The 20,501-nt window shown below is 45.3% G+C and overlaps 1 protein-coding gene across 1 annotated transcript in view; it reads left to right on the top strand.

The window, feature by feature from the left end:
- Positions 1-20,501, top strand: part of TYROBP (transmembrane immune signaling adaptor TYROBP) — a 177,081-nt gene that overhangs the window by 142,370 nt on the left and 14,210 nt on the right. The window contains exon 4 of the mRNA XM_069201117.1: positions 15,792-15,850. Coding sequence (XP_069057218.1) covers positions 15,792-15,850 — 59 coding nt within the window. The remainder of the gene's footprint in view (positions 1-15,791; positions 15,851-20,501) is intronic.

Genomic DNA, 20,501 nt, shown 5'->3' with positions numbered 1-20,501 from the left:
GAGGTCATCACTTTGGATACCTTTTCCCCACCCTTCCTCTTCAGGAAGGGGAAGTCACTGACCATGGGCAGGTTTCTCTCCAAATCCGCTGCCCAATGACCATCCTCAACAGGCCCACCCTCAATGGCCCCAGACACCCCTGAGCTAGAGGATACCCCATATCTCTCTACTTCAGATAAAATGGACAAGGTATTGGCTGCAATCGAACACTCTCGAGTCTCAGTGGAGACCAGACTTTGCTCCTCGACAGCAGAACTTAGGGCTTCATTTACAAGCCCTTTGCACCACCACTGTGTCATTTTTTTTTTATGCAGCAGTGGCGCTAGCAGTGCACTGCACTGCCTCAGATTTGCAAACTGATGCATTGGGCCCAGTGCGTCAGTTTGTAAAGCCTGCGTCAGATTATACCTGCACCAGGTATAAGGTATGCAGGATAGGCATTCCCAGGAAAAAAGCCACGCAGAACTGACACAATGAAATTTACAACATTTCACTGCATCATTCTGCAACTTCACTGTGTCAAAATTTTACTGCCTGCACAAAGCAGACGTAAAATTGATGCAGGGCTTTTTCCAATGGGAGCCTCCTTTTGTGGCTGGAGTACCACCATTTTTACAATGCTACTCCACCAATACGCGAGTTTAGCTCTAACAGATGTGTCAAAATTTCTGATGCATCTATGAAAATGTGTGCCATGGAGCCCTGAATTGTAAATACAGCGCACCCATGGCGTCGTTTAGGGGTCTTAAGGAAATTCAAGAAATTTGACACATCAATGTCAATGCATCAGATTCTTGTAAATAATCTCTCAGGTTCTTGTGTGATGATCACTGGAAACTTGCAGATGAAGTCACATAAAGTGAGAAAACCCTTGCTACCCTGCAAAAACTTACGGCAGATCATCAAACAGTAATCCAGGTTCTGCAATACTGAGTCCAGGGCCTTAAGGACAGGGCAGATGACCTGGAGGAGTGCTCATGTAGGAGCAATGTCTGTGTCTTTGGGACTTCCAGAGGGAGTTTAGGGAACATATCTACTTGACTATCTGGAGAACTGGTTCAAGACTTTTACCTCCACAGTGGAACTCTCCCCATTCTACTCTCTGGAAAGGGCACATCGTGAGCCAGCCCGGCACCCTCCACCATTGGCCCCTCCTTTCCGGATGCTGGTAAATCGCAATCCTTTGCGCAGCCAGACATGTAGGCCTGCTTCGGGTGGAAAACAAGACCATCATGCTGTTCCCCGATTACACCCGGGCTGTCCAATGTCAGGGCTCTTCTTTCCTTGAAGTCAAGCAATATCTTCCCCAAGTGGGAGTACAGTACTCATTATTGTTCCCAGCCCAACTCAAAAGAATGATGGATGGCACTACCACCTTTTTCACAGACCCAAAGAAAGCCTGGGACTTGGCCAGGCACCAACGCAGCGAGATGGCACTGACCAACACCAAGCCTCCACCAACCTCTTCCAACTGCTAGGGTTACTGACGGGGAAATCCTCATGTGAAACACTAGGCTGCCCCCAGCCACCTCGCCCAACGTGGCACAAATAATTAAAGACTGCAGGCTAACCCTACGGGCTGCAGTCAACTTGGGAACCGCCTCTACAGCCAAGGGCACTGAGAAAGGCCTGCTTCTCCGATGAAGACACCATCCAATAAGAGAATTCACAGAGACACTCACAATCTCCTCCATTGGTGACATCGCAGACTGCGGATTATCTTATCTAACTATTAGGTCCCCGAAGTGGCCCATGATTGCCTACATCCCGAAAGAGATCCATACCACATCTTAATCTGTCAATGGAACATCATCACTGCTGCGCAACCTCTTGCCACCTGACTTTCCTTGTGACATTCACCCCTTTCCCTCTCCCTCCCCAGGCCCGCAGCTCACTGCCCTACCAGTGGGGGAGGTTTAATGTAGAGCGGCTGGCCTTTGGGGACTTACCATTGAGTCCGGCCTGACACATTTCCAGCTTTCTAAGGGCACCATGGCCACCCTTCTCTTGCCTGACACTGACCACCCCGTCCCCACAATACTTTAGAGTTTGTTAACAATGTCAAGTTTGGGTGTACGACCTGTTGTGTTAGGTCCCAGTGTTGGGATTGTTTTATCCCCGAGTTGTCACAGTTCCCCCTACTCATTTCCCCCCATGTACCTCTTTCTCCTCCATGGGCAGACCCTACAACGGATATCAGGTGAGACCCAGGTGGCACGACAAGATGACATCACTTCACAAAGGACCTCCACATCCTGTTACCCTCCATCTCTTTATGTCAGTATGACTCCTCCCAGTGACATACGATTCCTTTCATTAAACACCAGAGGAATGCACACTGCTAAGAAACGCTATGCTGTCTATTCATATATCACTTGCCAACGGGTGCAGGAGACACATATCACCACTGAAGAGCTGGACCGCTTGCACAATGTTGCAGGGGCCTAACCTGTGCGACCGCCCACTCTGCATATGCGGAGGCACCATAATATGGATTCCCCCAGCATCTCATTTGAAGAAATTAGCTTGATAGTTGACAAGGATGGCTGATACGTCCTCCTGGAAGGCAGCCTTGACGGCCAACCACTGCTCATTGGGAGCATTTACAATCCCAATACTGAGCAAGGTGCCTTCTGGGATACACTATCCATAACACTCGCCCATTACACCCTCCTGCCATGGGTATTAGAAGGTGACTATAATTGTGTGCTTGACCTTACCTTGGACAGGTCCTACTCCCCACTACCCTTTTCCCCCTAGAGGCACAGGCCTACCGCTTCCGTACCTGGATGTGCCACTGGTCGCTAACAGACGCATAGTGCTCTTGAAACCCTGGACCCCGGTTTTACTCCTTCCATTCCATACGCCACAACTTATATGTCTGACTTGATCGCTTCCTATGCTCCCCTCCACTTATGCCCCTCGTCCAACATTTGGAGTACCTGGGATGTATCATCTCGGATCATGGCACACACATTATTGACCCTAGATGGATATCCCCACTCTCTCTGACCCCCAGGTGAAACTATCACAAGACTGTTTAGAAGACCCGGTATCCCAAGATGAACAGGGTGGCCACATCCAACACTACTTCTCTGAAAACCACAACACAGCTTCCACTAGGAAGCTGGAGTGGGACGCTTTTAAGGTGGTGACATGGGAAATTTGCATCTAAAAGATAGTAGGTGTCTGCTGGACTCTGGAGAAGAACATAGCAAAATCCCCCAAAAAACCTTGTAAATCTAAGTAAAGAGACAGATAGTAACCCTGCAATAACCCTGCAACTTACGGAGGCAAAATTCACTTACACAACTCTCCTAGAAAATTTACGGTGCTATAATTTTAAGGCTCATGCATCCAAGGTTCGTAGGGAAGGTGACAATCTATAACTCCTGGCCTGGCTTATCCGCCAGGAGTCTACAATTCATCCTATCAATGAAATAATTGACCACATGGAAACACAGTTCACCTGCAGGCTGATATTCTGCAGGCCTTCTATGATTACTATTCATTCATATACAAGGTTCCACCGAACACCTCGGCGAACTTGCCCAAAACTGTCCTTGCAAGCATTCCTCTCCCATGCATCTCAGCATCTACTAGGGTCTCCCTGGGTGCTTCGATCATGGCAACAGATGTGACACAGGCGATTCATGACCTTGCTCGAAACAAAACACCAGGTCTCAACGGCCTACCTCTAGAACTTTATAGTACCTTCTCATTCTTGCTAACCCCTTGCCTTTGAGAAATGTAAGAGGCCACGCTGCAACCACTAATCATCCACACTCACTACGTAAATCCCTCTTGATCTCTATCCCTAAGCCAGACAGAGACCCCTCATGCCTGTCCTTTTATAGGCCTATATCTATTCTTTGAGCTGACTATAAAATACTAGGCAAAATTCTTGCTAACATACCCAAATGGTTTTGTGCCGGGAAGCAGCACCTCCCAAAATATCCATTGTCTCTTCTATATAGAGGACCAGGTACAGTTTGATTTCCGCAAGCGGCTTGCCTCACTCTTGACTTGGAGAAGGCATTTGGTACTCTGACATGACATTATCCTTTCGCAGTCCTTGCACACAGGGGGATTTGGGCTAAACTCTTAGCCCACACCCATTTATTATACTCCAACCCTACCTCCGGAATTTGCCTGGGCCGCCTCATCTCGACTCCCTTCTCGGTCAGCTGTGGTATGAAGCATGGATGCCCGCTTTCGCCACTGCTATTTGCGCTTACGACGGAGCCTCTTGACATTCACCTGCCTGGGGACGGCCAAACGTGGGTTATTCCACTCACGGACAGGACTCATGCAGTGTCCCTATACGCGGACGAGTTGCTCTTATACTTGCGATACATAACTGCAGATCTTACACTACTCTGAGACACCCTAGCTGAATTCACCTCCAGCGCTGGACTACAGGTCAACTGGGCAAAATCAGCCACATACCCACTTTGTCCCTGCCAACAACCACTCGAGATACACCTAGGCAACACTACCCTTAGCTGGTACACACATTTAATTACATCATACCCCCAAGAACCTCTCTGAAGGCGATCTTCATAAGGCCTAAGGAGGAATCAGAGCCCAGGTACACTTCTGGCAATCCCTCCCCTTAGCTCCCATAGGAATTACTTTCCCAAGCAATGGAAGACAGTGTCAATATTTCTGTTGATAAAAAAGCCAACTGTACCTCCTACTGATCCCAACAGCTATTGGCCCATTTCCTAGCTTCTTTTTCCAGCAAAGATTGTTGAAAAAATAAATTATGAATCAACAATTAACAATCTACATAATGGGAAATTAATGTTTGGACCCTACTCATTGTGGGTTCTGCAGTAATCATAGCACAACAACTGCCCTTTTTAAGGTCACTGAAGATGTCAGAGAATCACTTGATCAAGGGGGTAGCGCAGCTCTTATATTACTAGACATTACAGCAGCCTTTGATACTGTCAACCATGATCTTCTGATTGGCTGTCTCCAAAACATCGGGGTGGGTGGACTTGCTCTTCGCTCATTAAGCTTCTTTCTGTATGATCGGAAGCAATCAGTAGCACTCAACAAATTCACTTTGGATTTCTTTTCTTTTCCCTGTGCGGTTCCCCAGGGATCATCATTGAGTCCAACTCTATTTAATGTTTATGTTTCAGGACTGGTCGAGCTAATTAGATTGTCTGGATTTTCACTTCCAATCCTTCTCTTTCCCAACACACAAACCAACTGTTTGCGCTTCCTGATTCCAGATGCTGACTTTAAGCATATGCTCTGGTCCTGTTCATCCCTCCAGAGTAATTGGCACTCAATTCGCACCACCTTGCAGGTCATCACAGAACTCCCAGACATTTCCACATGGGAAGCATGCTCTCTCTGCATCTTTAAATGCAAGAAACAATAAAATGTCCATGCCCGCATTGCAGCCTTAGCACTTCCTCTGGCCAAATACACTTTAACACTTCACTGGCGATCCTCTTCTGCCCTCCTAGTACCCGCATGGGAGAGAGCAATGTGCAAGTGGGGCACTGCTGAGGAAGATGTCCTTCGCTATGCGGAGGAGGGTCACCTGCTGAAACGCCTGATTTCCTCCCATTGGGCCACCATGCTTAAACACTTCCAACAGGAGGTGAACAATGATGATCTAGCCCCATGACCACATCATGATGCTTGACATCCTTACCGAGGGTTCCTATATTAGTACCCACAACGCAGCCTCTTTATACTACTCACCCTGCAAACACATTGCCACCTTACATACCTGCTTGATTGACTTATCCGCAGTGCCACCAATACCATGAACACTTATTTGCTCATACTCTGCCCACCCACCTTAAATCCCTGATACCCCTTATTTCCCCTACTGTATTGATGTGGCACCCAATAGCTATTTCAACCCGACACATACCGGAGTTACTAAAAACTCTTGGACCTGTTACACTCACTGCTGTTATTGTATTCTAAATGCCGGGTGTTAGACTTGGCATCTTTGACGTGATCTCCCTAAAGTTTTTGCCTCTGTTTCCCAAGTTGTTGATGTATGCTGGGCTCTGTTTTTGCTGATTTTGATACTCTGGGCACTTTACCACTGCTAACCAGTGCTAAAGTGCAAGTGCTCCTATGTAAAATGTATGTGTAATTGGCTTTCCATGATTGGCATGTTTTATTTACTAGTAGGTCCCTCGTTCAGTGCACTAGAGGTGCCTAGGGCCTGTAAATCAAATGCTACTAGTGGGCCTGCAGCACTGGTTGTGCCACCCACATGAGTAGCCCTGTCAACATGGCTCAGACCTGCCACTGCAGTGTCTTTGAGTGCAGTTTTAAACAGCCAATTTGAATTGACTAGTGTAACTACTTGCCAGGCCTAAACCTTCCCTTTTTATGCATGCTAGGCCCCCCTAATGTAGGCCCTAGGTATGTAGTTAAAGGTGGGACATGTACTGACAGTCAAATACTGCCAAATTCGTTTTTTACTGTTGAAAGGCCCATCTCTCTCATAGGTTAATATGGGGGCTGCCTTTAAAAGTTATTAAAGTGCAGATTCCCTTTGTGAACAGGTGGAAATATGGGGTTTAGGGTCTCCGAGCTCACAATTTGAAAATACATATTTTAGTAAAGTTTGTTTTTAAATTGCATGTTTGGAAATGCCACTTTTAAAAAGTAGGCATTTTCTTGCTTAAACTGTTCTGTGTTTTGTGGATTCCCTGTCTGGGTCAGTTTGTCAGTTGGGCTGGTTGCACCTCTCTCTAGACAGTGGCACAAAGGGGACTGGGGTGTAGCCCGCATATGCTGTGCTGGAAGGGAAGGGAGGAGTGGTGATTCACACCTAGCTGGGCTGTGCCTGCCCTCTCACAATGCAGTCTCCGACCTCCTGGAGTGTGGCTGGGGCCTGGCCTGGACAAGAAAGGATCTCACAGTCACTTGAGACTTTACTTTGAAGTAGGCCTACTTCAAAGGAAGAAAGTAGTATGAGAAGAGCACCCTAAACCCCTGAAAATCAGATTACTTCAAGGATTCAAGAGGAACCTCTGCCTGGAGAAGAGCTGAAGAGATGAGCAGAAGTGTTGCCCTGGCCTGTGATATTGCTGTGTTGGGCTATCCTGCAGTTGCTGCTTCTGCCTGTTCAAGGGGACAGAGACTGGACTTTGTTGCATTCCTGCTTGAGAAGTGACTCCAAGGGCTTGCAGTAGAGCTTGCCTCCTGTTTTTAAGACTCAGGGACAGCAAAGGCTTCACCAACCACACCTGAGTCTACATGCTGTGGACTCTAGCTTGCCAGAGGGTGTCATTGCTGGACCCCTAAAAGTGAATTTCTGGAGAAAACCCAGTCTAGCGATGCCGGACAGCACCAGACGACACCATTCGACTTCGTAAAGGACACCGCTGCCCGGAACTGCAAAGCTGCTTGCCCCAAGGCCGTGGACCTCACTGAGTGCGAATCTGACAACCTTGTGAGCTGATGCCCCTACCCTGGAACCACAACCCCACCTGCCCTGAGGCTGTGGACCTTGTAGAAGTCCGACGACCCTGTAGGCCTTGCGTTGCTGCAACCACTGATCCTGCCCAACTTCGCTGACACCAGAGTGTCGTAAGTCCAACGTCCATGATGATCCGATGCCAGCGCAGCGCCTGCGGCCCTGTGACGTCATCGTGACCCCATGAGGTCACCCCAAAACATCATAACTCCTTTGGACTTTGCATCTGCTGGAACCAAGGGACCAACTTTGCATCCAACACCACCTCACCTCTACCACCCTGTAGAGAGGATCCGACACTGCTGCGCGATGCCGCAGTCCTTCTGCCCCATGGCACCGGAACCGACGCCGCATCAGACCCAGCGGAGCGACTCTCCCCAGCTCCATACACAGGCCTGTTTTCTACTTGTTCTGAAGGTACTGTACCTGGGGGTCGACTGTGAATGGCACCATTGGCGTCGCATTGTAGGAAGCAACTCCGTTACGACGCTGTATTTTACCAAGTTGCAGTGTTTTCACCTCAAATCACTGTTTTCTTGCTTTTAAGTGCGAAATTCATATTTATAACTGTATATTGTGGATTTTTATCGTATTTGGTCTTGTTTATTTAGATAAAATATTTAGTATTTCTCTAAAACTGTGTTGTGTCATTTTGTAGTGGTACACTGTATTACTGTGTGTGTTGGTACAAATACTTAACACATGTCTCTGAGTTAAGCCTGCCTGCTCATGCCAAGCTTCCAAGTGGGTGAGCGGGGGTTAACTGAGTGTGATTGTCCTGTACCCTGACTAGGGTGGGGGTCCTAGCTTGGACAGGGGGTAACCTGACAGCCAACCAAAGACCCCATTTCTAACACCGGGACTCAATGAAATTGTATGTAATAATTTGCCTTACTGGCCTCTGATACATGTTACTGATCACTACTGTTGCATTCTAAATTCTAATAAACATGCTAAAAAAAGAAAAGAAGATAGTGGTAGAAAGTGGGCGAGGAATTTCAGTGTTGACTATTTACACATTGGCTATCTCAAATGATATTGATGTTTTAACAAACTGGGTTATTATTCTCTAGCCCAATGGTCTAAAAGCCTGCTAGCCTCTGTCAAGATTTTTGTGGAATCCACACAACCCACTGAACTAACGTAACATTACAGGTCTGATAGAATTAAAGAGCAATAAAGGAAGGCGTGAGAGACTCAGTGGGGATGTGCATCTTTCAGGAGTAAAAGTTAAACCGGAACCACGGCCAAACTACAGAAAAGACTCCAACGCATCCAGAACGCCTCCGCACGCCTCATCCTCAACATCCCTCGACACAGCCACATCTCCGGACACCTGAGAGACCTGCACTGGCTCCCCGTCAGCAAGAGAATCACGTTCCGTCTCCTCACCCACGCACACAAGGCCCTCCACGACATGGGCCCCAGGTACCTCAACAACCGCCTGACCTTCTACACTCCCACCCGCCAGCTACGATCGATCAGCCGCGCCCCCGCCGCCGTTCCACGCATCAGGAAAGCCACCGCGGGAGGAAGATCCTTCTCCTACCTGGCAGCCAAGACTTGGAACTCCCTCCCCATCCACCTCCGTCTGACCCAAGACCACCTCTCCTTCAGGAAGCAACTCAAGACCTGGCTGTTCGAGCAGTAGCGGTCCCTCCCTCCCCCAGCGCCTTGAGACCCTCCGGGTGAGTAGCGCGCTTTACAAATGACTGATTGATTGATTGATTGATTGATTGATTAAAAAAAACAAAAGAAAGAACGAAAAGGGGTTGCAAAGAATGATCATTATTTGGATTTAATTCAGTATGTAGAGAAACCCTGTGTAGTATGGAACACAAAGTATAAGGTTGCTAATAAAACTATTGATAGTGGTGCCATTGTGAATTTAGGAATACCTGGAAAGAGAGAATAGGTAGATGGATGGTGAACAGCAAGCAAAATCTGGAAGGGCAGTATGGGATGTTCCTAAATATATACCCATTGATTGTTACAGATGCAATAAACAATTCATTAAAAAAGTGTAAATATTATGGTACTCTGCAAGCGTAATCCTTAGTCTGTCACTGTCCCAAATGCATTACTCCAAGTCCTACTTTTTCTTGTCACAGTCTTTACCTGATAGGTGGAACCTACCTCCAAGTCAGGAACTATATTAATGCAAAAGAAATCACCCGAAAGTAAAGAGCCACTAGACCTGATAGGATAAATATAAATACAAATACACAGGCACCTGGTAAAGCAACTGGAATTATACCCAAACATACTGGATGGCCAAACACCAGAACATGTCTGGTGTGCAGTGTGGGGTATGTGGGACTGTGAGGAGAAAGAGAAAGAATAAGACAAACCAAGATTACCTACAGGATGTCCCCTTCCTCGTTCCAGCCCTTACATATCAGACAGACCAAAGAAAGGACAATGAAATACAATATTCAATTGTTTATATATACTGAACAAAAATGAATAGCACATGTAAAAAGTGCAAAACACCCAAGTGCAATTGTTCTAATTGTAGACCATAATGCTGTGCTGGGGAAGGAAACACTGCACTATTAAATGCCTAGCAGATGTCAATCAAAGTAACACCACAAACATCCAACTGACATTGCTCCTGTTCCCCCTGCAGCCATCTCCTGCATCCTATCCAGGAGCTTGACACTGCGCAGGCTGTGCGCATAAGGCAGTGTGGCCGAATGCTCCAAATATTTCGGCAAAGGAATAAGAACATTAAGACAGTGTAAAGAGACCTGTGCAGGAATACAGTCAAAGAAGGAAAGAGAACAACACATTTCCTGATATGTATAAAAGATGAGACAATATTAGATTGAAAAGCAGGACTAGAAAGCCTTCACTGTGCATCATAAGATCCAGGTTCACATTTCCCCTGATGTAATATTTACAGAAGCAACACCATTGCAGTCAGTGGTGTACTTTCTATCCACCCTTAAGATTTAAATAGATGTGACTGTAATGTATCTATCCAGAAGTAGCTCAGAGATAGGGTCCAACTGCTTATATGGCAGAGGTCTCCATGCAGTTGATCGTGAGCTAGCAGTAGCTCGCAGACACCTTCAGAGTAGCTTGCAGCCTTGAGTTCATTTTTAAATAAGCAGAGGGTCACATTTTCCTATTAAAGGTAATGGAAAGTGAAGAAACGTATTTCTATAAAACATTGTCTTAATGTTTTTCACCGCTTTCAAAAGCTAACCAATTACATCTTAGGACCTGATTTAGATTTCGGTGGACAAGTTACTCCGTCACAACGGGGACAGATAGCCTGTCCGCTGAAATCTAAATCCCTTTATATCTTATGGGATTTATATTTCGGCAGACTGGCTATCCATCACTGCTGTGACTGATGAACCTGTCCGACGAGATCTAAATCAGGCCTTTCATGTTTTATGAAGCGTGTTTCCTCACTTTAAATTCCTCCCATGTAAACAAAATGGCTGTATTCTTCTGTTAAAATTATGGCACACTGACCAGTATCTTCTACACACTAGTATAGCAAATATTGACAAGGAGTTCTGGCCTGGTTAGCCTGCTGCTCCGCCGATCTCATTGCTACTAAGGGCTTTATTGGAGTTGGGAGGCACACAACATTTAACTGCACATACGTACAGGGCTCTGCTGCCTAACAAGCTGCAGATTCAATGCCGGCCAAAAGCCGCATGGGAAGAAGACTTGGGACAACTGATTGATGATTCTAGTTGGCGACAATATACACTCTGGTACACATGGTATCTTGTAATGCCAGATTTAAATTGGCCCATTTTAATTATTTACATCACACATATATCACACCAGTCTTACTACATAAAATGGACCCCTCTAAATTGGAAGGGTGCCACAGCTGTCAGGAAAGTATAGCAACCTTTATCTATTTCGCTTGGCACTGCCCAGTGGTTAGCAAATACTGGGTGGCAGTAGTGATACACTTAGAGAGCGCCTGTGAAACATACGCAGACTGTACCCCACTAGCTGGACTATTGGGAGTTATTCCATTCCATTAAACAAAAAAGATGGACTATAGATTTGCCCAGCTGACACTGCTTTTAGCCAAATGTAGGGTGGCCATCACATGGTTGAGACAACGGGGTCCAGAGGTAGAACTATGAAAGAGGGACGCACTGGAATGGGCTGTGTCAGAAGAGGTTTGCTTAAGATGAGTTAGGACAGACAATAACATCAAAGCAGACATACCAACATGGGGCACATTACTAACTAAGTTTGAAGCCAATGCAAGTTCAGTAGTGACTCAGTGGATGAGGAGAGGTAAACAAAAATGGTGGCTCATTACTATACATATGGAAAAGAACAAAAAGTTATGAAATTGGATATTTAATTAAATGCTTGAATAATACAGGTGGTTTCAATGTGCAACTAATTGTTCATTGTATACCGTCTGAATGATTGAAGCAATGATCTCATGGGTTCACTATTGTTGTTGATATGTTTGTTAAGAGCCGAGTTCGGCCATATGTACGTTCAAAATCTATCAATAAAAACAGATTCTACAGAAAAATATGGGAGACTGGAAGCAAGATCTCTGCTGTTTATAAATGTGACACTTTGAAATGGGAGAAAATTAAATGATGAGTTTTGTGGAATCCAAATAAACACAGAGGTAACTCTTCAGTTTAATTTTCCCCCATTTCAAAGTGTCACCTTTACATACAGCAGGTATCTTGCTCCCATTGGTTGGTAGACTATGTGCGATATTTATAAATGAAAACTACAGCCATTATTTTAAGTGGGAGAAATTTAAAGTGCAGAAAAATGTTCCATATGTTGAACATTTTTGAAGAACATTTTTTGGCACTTTAAATTTCTCCTAGTAAAAAAAAATGGTTGAATGTTTGTGTTATACATGTAATGGAACCACATATGGTGCCACAAGAATATATGACATAGGCTCTCAGCCACCCATGCACAAATATCCCATTCATACGCACACATGATCATACATCCCCAAAGGCCACACACTTGCTGACGCACCTAGTCTTTTGTTCAAACCACAGTATCTGGGTGTATGTGCATCAGGCTTAAAGACAATAAATCTGAGCGTGTGAATGTCTGGTAACAATCTGCAAGTTGCTTAGCCTTCAGCTCTTGCTACAGAAAAGGTTGGAGACCTCTATTATAAGAAGTACAAAGATATAACAGCCATGAATTAGGTGAGTCACCAGTAAGTCATCTTCAGCCTACCCCTCCCACTAAGGATGCATGACTGCACCAGTGGCTGGCCACTGAAAGAACAGTGGTCCAGAAACACCTTCCAGTGTCTGCTATGTGTTTCCACAGTGGAAGGATAAAAAAGATGCTGAAGAGTGTGAGCTAATTCACTACAGAACCCTTAGTTGTGTAGTCGTTTCTGTGCAATATGTCAACGGATAGTTTCAAACACTACTGACGTTAGCCTTGTTTCACCAAACTCACCTTCCGCCTTCTCCCTCAATCTTAGATGAACTTAAGGAATAATTGAATGTGATGCAGTACAGACTCTCCCTTCAGCATTTCAAAGAAGGGGCATCAGATTACTGCCCATCGGGTTCCAGGAACCTCATGCAGAACATTGTCAGCAATTTATTCACTGGAGCACCACATGCCCGCTGACATAGCAAGAGTTCCATAGAGGAGAACTCAGTGCTAGGGTTGGGCCCATGGTAGCTGTTTGTGAGGTGCAAGCAGTAAGAAAAGAAGAAAATGCACTTCCTCATGGAATTTACTAGGGGGCCTGCCAGCTCCATTAAATATTTCAGCTGCATTTCAATCAAGTCCATCCTTCCTAATTCCTTTGGGAAAGTACATGCCTCGGAAAGATCTTCAGAGAAAACACCTGTAGAACCCGAGATACCCCGTCCGCCATTTCCAGTTGGATGATGCACATTGTAGATTAGCCACCGTCTTGAAACTCATCTTTGCACACAGCTGGCCATAGTTTGAATGTGATGAACTGTTGAGGTATACTTCTCATTACAGAGCTAGAACAAACTACCATATCTTCATTAAGGAGTTGGGAGAAGATAGGCAGATGTGGGTGAAAATGAAATGTCTGCGGCAAGACATGAAGTCTAAGTCAAGGGGAATGCCAAAGCACATCCCTCTGTATGCTGTTGCATCAAAGACATTTCCTCACGGTGGTTTCTTGCATATGAAAAAACAAGATTAGTTTTCTCAACATAGATGTACACATTGACAGACGAAGGAGAACTGGTAACTTGGTAAGTATATTGTTGCAGTCTTTAAACATAGTCAGCATAATGAGAACTACAAGTGCAAGTCCTACTCACCAAAATGAAAGAATGTCTTACATTTTGATCAGAATATTGAAATATACATCCATCCAGTCTAGAGTCACAGAGAAGTTTCCCCATTGCTAAGTGTCCATCTTGAATCAGATGGCCTTCACAAACTTTGTTGTCTCTTGAAATCAATCCATCACGTTTGTGACTGAGCTCTCTACTAAGGATAGTGATGTTACTGCAATTCTGTTCTGTGGATCCCTCATTAGTGTTTCTCTCATCTTCTGGGGATGAGAATTGAGAACTCCTCTGTGTCAGAAAACCTTCTATGATCTACTATCCATGGCTAACTGATATGAAGTAGATGCCAGTCATCCAGTCTGGAAAGAGTTTTGACGTCTATTGGCCTGCAACTCTGGATCACCCCTAACACAAAGTCAGTTTACTGAATCTTTGCATTTGTAGTTGCAAATCTATAAATTAACTCTTCAGCATTCACCAGACTGCATAAGTGCTCTTCGTCTCCTAAATTACTTTATGCACCTTCTCCCCACCTGGTCTTCCTACAACCTCAATCCATTAAAAAAATGCTTCAGAGCTGCTCCTTTCTGTCCTGCATCCATGGCCCAGTATGTGAGCTGAATAGAGAACAAGGCCACAATGCATGCTCCATATGTTAATGAGAGCCCCCACACCATTAAAGATTGAAGGTGCATAGGGAGGGACATTGATTGGTATCTCCACCATGGTAATGCCAGTGAGTAGTTTTTGCTGTAATGTGAAGGCTGCATACCCATTAGACAACAGTGTTAGATTAAAAAGATGAGATTATTTTGATTGAAAAATAAACTGTCTATCTACTTGATCATCTACTCATGAATTATTCATTGAGGAACAGGGTATGCAGAAATACTTCATACATCACAATTGTACTTGTCAGGAAGAGATATTTCAGACCCCTAGCAAAATGAATAGGCATAGATATGTTTAGGAAGGAAAATCCTACCTGATTTCCTTCATTCCCTACATATCCTAATCCTACCTGATTTCCTTCATTCCCTACATTTCCTAATCCTAATTTTGGCAGTAAATGAAATCTGACATGTTTAGGTCTCTCGCATTTTCACAAAGACCTGAAAGAAGCTAAAGGGCCTAAAATCTGAGGCACAATGTCCGTCAGACAATACTATCTCCTCATATGGTATCTGTATCCCCCACCTCATAATGTAAATAGAAGAAACAACAATAGGTGGCTGAGATTATGGCACACACACTCTCAGTGTTAAATCCTTCACTAGAACAGTAATATATCAGTTCCAAATTGTATTGGGTGCTCAAAATCCAGGAGAACCACCTCTTCTTCTGAAACTGGGAAATCCACCAAGATACAATGGTAGATTTCAATCACTCCACAACAGTATCACGGTGTACTATCAAAATCAGTCCTCCATCAAAGATTCTGAATTTTAACCAACTTGGCATATAGTTCCACAGTAGTCTTCAAAACAGGTTTCAGCATTAAGTAGCATCCTGAAACAGCTAATACATTTTTCGTCCACGTAGACAGAGTAATTGCAGACTTCATCAGAGCTTACAACAGAGTAACTGACATCCTGCCTTTCCCATAAATTGAAATCCAGTAAATCGTCACCTCAGTTAATGTAAGACGGGGTTAGGCATTCCATTTGTATAAGTATCCCATGCGTGAGTTCATCTGGGAGAGTCAATTACGTGAAGTCCCATGTGTTAAGTGACGCATAATTTTCGTCCTGGATGTCCTGTAATATGTCTCTTTATTAGCTGCTAATTATGTTATATGTAAACCGCTCTGTGCCCTGGGGGTTGATTCACTCCACCTTAATACTACAAATTAAAAATAAAATATTCATTGTACATTAATATCAGCAAAGATCCTATGACGAAAACATATAGGAGGCATATATGCACATTTTGAACAAGGTAAGAGGTTTAGTAATGAGTGCGAGTACAAGAGACAAGAATAAAATAAATGAGTGAAAGAACAGACAGATTCGGTTTGTACTAACTGGAATTCAATATTCTTCTTTCCAATAAAGGTGGTGACATTCAGAAAAGGACCACATCTTATGCAGAAGGGGTTGAGCCCACATACCAGGTAAGTGCAAGGAACATGCAGGTGTGGTTATGCATAAAAGTCCAACATGTGCTTCTAATATCAGTAAAATACATCCTGCCTAGATAATACTATGAGTTTGAAGCTAAGGGAACTTGTTCAAATTCAAGAGGACCATTCCGTGTGTACTGGTGTTCCTATGTAATTGAGTTTAAAGGCTGAAAAGCGACAGGGTGTGCGACATCTTGATTGAAACTTGTTTTCCAGGGCTACATGTAGCCCAGTGTTCTGGGCTGGTTGAGCAACACTGGCCCAGTAGGGTGCAGTGGAGTAATAGCATATTTATGAAGCACAGAACATGGACCAAACAATCTCTGGATGTTACTCTGCTCATTGCAAGCTCACTAACCTTGGAATAGATTTGTTGAGCAAGTGCTTGCATATGTCCCATTGTTACACCTAAAGATTTTCTGGGAACCAAAGGTTGGGGTAGACTCAAACCGGTCTCAGGTTGCCTGTATTCTAATTCAGAGGGTACATGTTCTAAGGAATGTTCTTTTTGGAGCTGGACCAAGACAGATTTGCATGTGGTTAGTCCCTATCTCTAATGGCACAAAGAAGCTTGAAAATTAATGACTGAAATGTGGGCAGTCATTACGATCAATTCAAGCATTCCACCCATGACATTTGGTGCCATTAAACAAACCTAGCATGTACTTATTTGTCACTAGGAATCTTGTAGAGTTGTCCATCAAGAAAAAAAGGAGCTCATGTAGTTTGGAATCATGTTTTAGCTTGGTATTGCCATTCCACTGTGATCCCTACATCGCTAGATGCTCTGTTAGGTAAGTGTTATTATCTGATCATTATGGGGTTTCATTTAGCCTTCCAACCATGGTTATATCTTCGAATCTAGGAAGTGCATGTTCCACTGCCAGAGATGGGTGCAAAATCACTCAATCAGATAACTTTGAAAAAAACTGTGAGTTTGGCAGATGGAATACTCTTCAACCGACCTGAAGTGCATTATAGCCTGTGGCACTTGTATTACAGGGGACTGCGCATCTGCCACTTAAGAGACAAAGGGGCATATTTATACTCTGTTTGCACTGAATTAGCATCAATTTGTTTTACACTAATTCAGCCAAACTTAACTCCATATTTATATTTTGGTGCTAGACATGTCTAGCTCCAAAATTTTGGAGTTAAAGTCATTTTTTGCCTGGCAGAAAACTACCTTGCATCAATGAGATGCAAGGTAGGCGCTCCTGGGAAAAAAATTACTCTAAGGCCCATGCTTATTTATCCTCCCGTGCCAAAATGGTGCACGGAGGGTGGTAGGCCTAAATAATGGCACTAAGTAGTGCCATTATTTAATGCCTGGGTCATGGTGGAACAGCATGGAATAAGGCACCAGGAGTCCTCCCCAGGCCCCAGGTACACCCCCACCCACACCAGAGGGACAGCGGAAGATGGGGGACCCCCATCGCAGGTAAGTATAGGTAAGTAGAGGTAAGTATTCCTGTATTTTCTTAAAAGTGCCATTGGGGGCCCTGAAATGGGACCCCATGCATGTCACTGGGTGCAATGGCCATGCTCAGGGGACCCCCTGTGCTGGCCATTAGGGTGGTGGGCATGACTCCTGTCTTTTATAAGAAAGGAGTCATGTGGTATGGTAAGTTTAGCGTCAATAAATGACGCTAGGCTGGTTAGAGTTATCTCTTTTTTTACTCTAACCAGCCTAATGTCATTTTTTAACGCTAAACCCACTACTCCCATACCACCACTCCCACCCGGCTAATGTCATTCTCCATGACGTTAGCCCACCATTTGTGCCGGATTGCGCCATTCCATAAATAAGACGCCCGGCTGGCGTCTTGGAATGGCGCTAGCCTGTGGTATACTTTTTGACGCTAAACTGCGTTTGCGCAATTTAGCGTCAAAAAGTATAAATCAGGGCCAAAGTATCCAGTGTGTCATAGAACTGTACGTGTTAGGAATTCGTGACTAGGGGCAGACTTATGAATGAAATTACATAGTTGACCTGGGAGGTGTCAAGGTGTGGTCCTAATGGTTATTGGAAAACTGAGAGATCAGTTGAATGTTGTACCCTGGTGAGTAAAGACATTAACCATGAGCTCAGTGTGTGGTGTGTTCTTGTGCATATTACTGGGCTGGAGAGGAAGCGACAACTGGCGATGAGTAGGGAATACATGCCCCGAAGAAACAGAAGTGCTCTCCTTGACCGTTTTCATGAAACAGCAAACTGCTTGTGCATTCCTTGTGCGCCCAAGCTGAAATGAAGAAGCCTGCAGTTGGCGTATGTGGAGCGCAAGCACCACTCTAGCTCATACGAAGCCTCATGGAGAAGTTGAAGGCACATTAAGAGAGCACTATTGGAAAAAGCCATCAAGGCTTACACTCTTATCTAAGGAAAAAAGAAAGTGCTGCGCCACAACACTGAGGCATCAGTCATACAAAGAAAACACTAAAGGCAGTGACCACCAGGTACAGCACAGGAAGCGAAAACCAGATATAATGCTAGAAGGCAGCAACAACCAGGTATGAGAAATAAATAATATATACTATCTACCCACCAGTAAGACCAACGATCATAACTGAAGCACCAGACATTCTGGCTGAGACCTGATGGAGAGGCTGATCCATGCACAGTAACAAGTAGCATCCATTACATTCTGAATCTTGCCTTGAGTGAGGAGGCTCGAACACACAGCCCACCATTATCAAAGTTACGAGGTGATCCTGAAAGATAAAGGTGCCGAAGTAGCACGAAGAAATGACTCATATGAAACAAAGAACAAAAGCAGAGACTAGAGCATGTAAGAAACAGAACATTCACTCACTGTCAAAAGTGAAGAAGGTGCAGCACAGCCACTGGGCCGATCCAGCAGCACAAGCTCAGGTACGGAGACAGTACTTCCAGAAAGTGCTGATTCCGATGCACAATGAATACTGCCTGAACAACATTTATTTTCAATGCCAGAAGAAAGAAAGATGAAGTACACAGCAGCTGCTTTCTTGAAACATCTGCCGCCATTCAATACTGCCAAAAAATAGAATATGGCACCAGATGAATCACCTGGATCAGGACATTCAATGATTTCAGGGATGCTTAAGAAGAAGTTACTGAGAAAATCATGAAATACTTAAAAAATCTCACTGGCGACAGAGTGAAAGAAGTGATAAAGAAACTCTCACAGACAGAGACAATGGTGGTCATTCCAACCTTGGCGGTAAAAGCCGCTTACCGCTGTCAGAAGATTGCCAACATACCGCTGTGGCCGCGGTAAACCGCCACGGTCATTCTGACCCACAACAGGCAAACCGCCAAAATACAGACATCCACAAAAGTCCGCAACACGAAAGGGCAGCGAGAAACTGGCGATGACCAAACCTCCACCGTCACGCCAACAGAAATACGCCCACACTATCACGACACACGAATCCACGCGGTGGTCTTTCAACCGTGGTATACCATTGGCGGTACACACCGGCGCGCTCAAAATACACACACACTTACAAAACACAGCCACATTGGACAATTACAAGTACACACACCTGATACACATACACACACCACTCCCACACACCCAACACAATATAAATCACACACCCACATCACCCTCCAAACCCCACTCCTACAGAATCGGGACCACGCACTGAGAAAAAGAGAACTGAGCACCCAGACGCGCATTTTACTTTCACCCAGCAATAATTCCACGCACTTCACACAACACACCAATACACATCACCACACAATCCACCCCACACATCACCCACACCACCCCATGGCACCACAAAGACACCCCAGGTTCTCGGAGGATGAACTCAGGGTCGTGGTGGAGAAAATTGTATGGGTAGAGCCACAGCTCTTCGGAACACAGGTGCAGCACACCACCATTGCCAGGAAGATGGAGCTATGGAGCAGAATAGTCGATAGGGTCAACGCTGTGGGACAGCACCCAAGAAATAGGGACGAAATCAGGAAGCAGTGGAACGACCTACGGTGGAAGGTGCGTTCAATGGTATCCAGGCACAACATCGCGGTGCAGTGGACTGGCGGCGGACCCCCACCTCCTCCCCCAGAATTTACAACATGGGAGGAGCAAGTCTTGGCAATCCTGCATCCTGAGGGCCTCGCAGGAGTAGGAGGAGGAATGGACTCTGGTAAGTCTCATCTTCACTACTTCATCCCCCCCACCCCACCAGCATGCCAACTCATACCCCCACCCTCACCCTCACCCCATCACATCCTACTCCTTGCTAATGTCTCCCCATCACAGCCCACCCATCCCAACCCCAAGCCCTGCATGCGACCACAAAGCATGGACACCCATCAACAAAGCATGCCCACCTCACATACCCATCCCCCCCCAAACTGCCATCACAAAAGCCCCCACACGGGAATGCCAGCACTGGGGTACACGGGCACCCACCCATTACACGCTATGGCACACACAAATGCTACAACCATACTTTTATACCCCTGCAGGACCCGAACGCCACGTCACCGCGCAGGAGGGTCCACAAATGTCCACTCCACCCCCAGAAGAGGCCCACAGTGAGGACAGCAGCTCTGTCGACCTGGATCTAGATGACCAGCCGGCCCATCGGGGACCTCTGGACAGTCGGTTCCCCTCAGACAGCCACAGCCCATAGCAGACCTTCCCCC

This window comes from Pleurodeles waltl, chromosome 7, assembly GCF_031143425.1.
Source record: "Pleurodeles waltl isolate 20211129_DDA chromosome 7, aPleWal1.hap1.20221129, whole genome shotgun sequence".
Lineage (NCBI taxonomy): Eukaryota > Metazoa > Chordata > Amphibia > Caudata > Salamandridae > Pleurodeles > Pleurodeles waltl.
The sequence above is the reverse complement of the archived record's forward strand: the minus strand, read 5'-3'. Positions and strand labels throughout refer to the sequence as shown.